The sequence below is a fragment of the Anopheles ziemanni genome, chromosome 2, assembly GCF_943734765.1.
Source record: "Anopheles ziemanni chromosome 2, idAnoZiCoDA_A2_x.2, whole genome shotgun sequence".
Taxonomy (NCBI): domain Eukaryota; kingdom Metazoa; phylum Arthropoda; class Insecta; order Diptera; family Culicidae; genus Anopheles; species Anopheles ziemanni.
Window position 1 is genome coordinate 13,906,179 of NC_080705.1, and position 5,097 is coordinate 13,911,275.

General features: G+C 48.5%; 1 protein-coding gene across 1 annotated transcript; it reads right to left on the reverse strand.

The window, feature by feature from the left end:
• Positions 1 to 680: 680 nt before the first annotated feature.
• LOC131281960 (uncharacterized) lies at positions 681 to 4,795 on the reverse strand. Its single transcript, XM_058311336.1, has 8 exons — positions 4,718 to 4,795; positions 3,087 to 4,635; positions 2,687 to 3,024; positions 2,318 to 2,515; positions 1,604 to 1,687; positions 1,119 to 1,519; positions 913 to 1,045; positions 681 to 848 (listed from the first exon to the last, which is right to left on the reverse strand). The coding sequence occupies exons 1-8, from the start codon at positions 4,793 to 4,795 to the stop codon at positions 681 to 683; spliced, it is 2,949 nt and encodes a 982-aa protein (XP_058167319.1).
• Between the last annotated feature and the right edge of the window lie 302 nt (positions 4,796 to 5,097).

Below are 5,097 nucleotides of genomic sequence, written 5' to 3' on the forward strand. Positions count from 1 at the left end.
TCCTCAGTGTTTGTCCCTTCATCCACTTTCGACGACCTTCCTACAGATAAGGAAAATTCGGACCTAACTACGCCCGAAAACTTTCACCCCATACTTATCACGCATCAAATTTATGTTGGCACTGTACAAGAACATATCAAGACACACACACACACAAACACAACAAATCCGCCAATCGTTAAGCAGTCTTGAATGAATTGACACACGTGACTCTTTCCGTGCGACGCTTGTTATCGGGATTTTCCGTCCCTTACCGGGTTCCGGTTGGGATTAACCTAATGATAGTTTTACCACCGTGTATAACCGTCGCCAGACGTTGATGCTAGTTTATGATATAATGATAAGGGTAGTAGCTAATCAAAGCAGGAAACCCCAAAGCCTAACAATAGGGGAACGCCACGGAACAAAAGCGTACCGTCTCAAACCGAAAGGTTGATCGAACATTCGCTTGGTTATTATGAGGAGTTTCTAAATTGGAGCTTTATATTGATTTTGTCACAAAACCAGGTTGTTTTAGAATACAATATTTAGCCAATTTTAATTTAAACAAGTATCGTTGCATTTTTGTATTTTAAAAAGTTATAGAAACTTTTCAAAAATCTAAGAATCGTCTTGACTGACGATTGAAAAATGACTGTGTAAAATCTAAAACTTTTCGATTTGGTCTCTATTTCGAATGTTTACTTTTTAACATGGAAACGAAGTTGTTTCCGCAGCAGGTCGAGTACCATCTTACGCTTGTAAGCTCCGTGCGCTTCCCGGAACAGAGTTTTACGATTTTTTCGAGCCTCCTTTTCGGCCACTTTTAGAACATCCATTGGAAGTTGATCCAGCAACGAAAGTAAATCCTATATGAAAAAAGACGATGTAATGACCAAAACTTGGAAGACCCACATGAACAACAACACCCACCATAATGTGCTGATGTATTGCCGAAAGTTTGCTTTTGGCGCTGATCTCAACGATCTCCACCTGGCGATGCTGCAGCTTGCGTATGAACAAATACAGTTGACCAATCGCGGATGTGATGATGCGCATGATTTTGCTAAAAAGTTGGACATAAAATGGAACCTGAATAATACATTTATGCCACACAAATATCATCGAAAGGAACCCACTTGTAGACGCAATCTTTCAACGGTTCTCCCAGCAGATCGTAGTACTGCGCCTTCAGCTGTTCGTTTTTACTCTGGACCGATTCCATTTTGGCGTTGTACAGATTCAGCGTGTCGTAGTGGCTGGTGAAGTACTTGGGAAACTGCTCCAGCACGTCCTTGTAGTGGTAGTCTATCTTGCTGAACACCATCAGCTTCTGGTTGTACTTGCTGATCAGGTCGATCGTACGCAGGTTCAGCTGTATCAGGCCCCGTTTCAACAACTCCGCGTCCGGTTCACAACTCGGCAGCCGTTCCAGAGCGGGAAATGTTTTCGACACGTAGAAGTCCGCTATTTCCGTCGCGATATTGTTGCCCTCGGTGCGTATGAACAATGATTTACAGTTTTGAATGCTGTCAGAAACCTACAAATGAAAAAAAACAATGGTGTTACACAAAGTAAAAAGTCCCAACAAAAATTTCAACTCTTCCTCGTTCAATGCGTTTACCGAAAGAAGTGAACCGTCATCAGCACGATGGAAGAAATCATTCTTCAAACGCCATTGTGAATCCATCAAAAGGTAGTAGTAGTTCTAAGGAAGAAAAAGAACAACAATTCCTTAAAATCATCAAAATCAAATGTTTCTCTGAAAAATTATTTCTGGTAAGCTTAGATTTTGTTTTAATCGTTGAATATTTAGGATTATAGTGTACAGCTATGTACATATCTTATGACAGGATTATAATACAACAAGAAAATCTTTTGAGGTGTGTCGTTCGTAAATTTAACCGAATCTTTAAAATCGGTATTTTTTCAGTAGCTTTTTGTAAGTTTAATAAACATTGTAGGTTTTTGAAGTACGGTAAAGCTGTTTTAAAAATCCTCATTCTACGACTACAGATAACATCGAACTAAGTTTCCTCAAACAACCTTTTCTCCAATCAGGACAACAGTTCATTTCCGCTCCAGGGCACCTGCATACATCACCCGGCTTACCAAACTTAATGTTGAAGAAAAATCATCACCTTTCCACGAATTCACTTCATTTTCTCCGCCCCGCAGCAAATCAAAATTATCAAGCGCATTAACAAGAGCCCGGAAAAACCGGTGAAAAGTTTCGAACACAAAAAAACCCATGGCGCCCGAAAACATTCGCACTTCAAATCGCTTTACCCTCGGAACCCAACCAGGACACCACCCGCTGGCCGTTTGCGAAACTCACCCTAATTTGCATAACCCTAGCCCAGCGATCCTCCAGCAGCAGAATGCGCTCCGTAACCGAATCCATCTTGTTTTGACGAGCTTGCAGGACGCCCTTAAGCCGTGCCGTTTTCTGGGTCGCTTCCTTTTCCCGGTCAGTGGCCGATACCAGCTTCGAGTACGCCTCTTCCTTCCAAACTTTAAACTGTGGTCTGATACGCTGGAGTTTGTTTGTTGGCGTGTTTTGAGGGGTTTTTTTTTCAAGTTGGTCCGAAACGAAAGCGTAAAGTAAAGCAAACAGAGTTGAGCAAAGTAATAAACAAACCCGGACCAGGGCTCGGCCGAACGGACGGATTTCAACCCGCATCCTCCGGCATGTGCTTATTTTTACCTTGCAAAAGTTTTTAATCCAATTCGCATACCGACGTTCCAAACTTTGGCGTGCCCGGCGTTGCAGCAGGTTCTCCTCGATGAAGTACTGCAGGAACACCTTGCGCCGCCGCTCGCGCATACTGAGGATGTCCGTCTTCGGGCAGAACTTGCGCGTCCGGGGCCGGTAGCGAAGCTCGTGGACGTAGTAGTTGTCCCACTCGGTCGCCAGCCGGCTGAAGTACTTCTCGCCCGGCCCGAGCTGCTCCTCCTCGAAGTCCGGCCCGTTCACCTGCAGCCGCTGGCGAATGTCCGGGCGGGACCGCATCAGGCTGGTGTAGTACTTGGAGCGCTGTTTATCTGAAAGATGTCCACTCGAGTGTCACAGCCACCGGGGCAGAACCGGATAATGGGTTACTCACATTTCTTGAAGTCTCGCATCTTGTCGTAAAACTCCGGATCGATGTAGAACGCCCCTTTTCGGGTGTCGCTCTTCGAGAGGCTCTTGAAGCGGTTCGGTGGGAAGCGTAGCTCGAGCTTCTCCAGGGCCGGCTTCGGCTCCTCGAGCTGCAACGCTTGCAGTTTCGCCTTCCTCCGGCTCGTCTCCGACATGCACCCATCGTCCGAGGCCGTTTCGCTCGCTTTGAAGTCCTGAAACGTGGTCATCCGTTGCTGCAAGTTTTCGTCGTACTTCCGGCGGTATTGGTTTGACTTTTCCTCGATGAAGTTGTAGTAGCGACGCCGCTTCTCGGTCAAAGCAACCCTCGAGCGATCCTCCAGCGAGCTGGCACTTTTCCGATCGGCCGAACTTCGTCCCGTCGTCGGTGGAACGCTAGCACTCGAGCCCCGCGATGTTCCCGCGAGGTCCGCCTGGCGCTTGCCCTTCTTACGCCTGCTCGATCGCATGTTCTCCAGCGAACGATCGTACAGCAGCATCGTGATGCGCTTCAGCCGGTTCTTCTGCAGCCAGCGGCTCCGGAGCCGATCCTTGCGGCGCTTCTTCTGCCGCCTTATCGTCGGTATGGGGAAGTAAGGCGTCCGAAGGAAGGTGAGGATCTTGACCTCCTCCATCTGGTCCTCGTCCTCGGACGAGTCGCTGCTTTTCGGACACAGAGGAATGCGCATGTGAGACAGCCGGGTATCGATTAGGTTACGCTCACCTTCCTTCTTGGTGTCCATCTCGCGGTAGGAGCGCACCAGCAGGCTCAGCGGGATGCCGAACTTGGTCTCGTTCTCCAGCAGCGGATCCACGATCGGCAGCTGCGTGAACGGCCCGTACATGTGGCCCTCGACGTGCGGGATCTTCGTCGCCCGCCGGATCTTCGTCACCCGGCGGCCCTCGTTCGAGATGAACTCGTGCGAGCGCGTGTCCACCGAGGAGCACAGCTCCGACTCGAGTGTCTCCCGTTCCCGGCGCATCAGTTCGATGTTGCTGCGGTTCTTGAAGTTGTGCCGCTCCCGGGTGGCCCAGTCACGGAACGACACGTTCGCGCCGGCCGACGGGCGATCGTCCTCCAGCAGGATCCGATCGAGCCGTTTGATCATCTCCTTGTAGTCATCGTTGGTGAGCTTCTTCCGGACGGTGTTGCGCAGGACGTCCGACTGATCCGACGGAGTAGAATGCTCAATGTTCCCGGCCGTCTGCAGCTCGTCCGTCATCTTCTTAATGAACTCGGTCACATTCTTAGCCTTCCGTTGCTGCTCACCCCGATGCCGGCAAAGGTTCACGTTCCTCAGATCCTCCGTGAGCGTCTCCAAGATCCGATTTGACGTTCGCATACGCATCAGCTTCTGAACGGTGGAAAACCGTTGCGGGTGCAGCTTCGAGCGGAAGTTCGGCTTCTTGCTACCGAGCCCACCCATAAAGTTAACCTCGTTCGGGGGTCGATTGAACGGGATCTCATAGTTGTGATTGTAGTACGGCAGGTTAGACGACACCTCCTCGCGGTTCCACACAAAATTTTTCGTACCCTGCGATCAACGATAAGCAAACGAATAAGCAATTTTATTCTTAAACATACACAAATAACCAACTGCACATTAGACAACGCACCTGAAGCACCGAACGGTGGCTGGATTTGCTTTGGTTGCTTCCAGGAAGGAGCGAACTAGCGCTTTTTCTTGTCGACATGTTAACGAATTTGCTGAAACCAACGACTAGAGGGCTGGAGTAGATTTTGCGGAATGCTCTTATGCTGGTTTGCAGGAATTTGATTCCGTAGGAGTAGTAGGAAAATCAACACGTTGCTATGCTCCTTGCTATCGCTATGGTAAACTTCATGGAACACACTTTGGAAAGCATGCGCACCCCTGATCGTCGGTGGACCGTTGTTTATTACTTCCAACCGTTACCAAGAAACCTTCTGTTAACCAGGTAAATTTAAGTAAAATAAACTGCAAAGAATATTTTAAAGTCAAAGTGAGTTGGGGCAT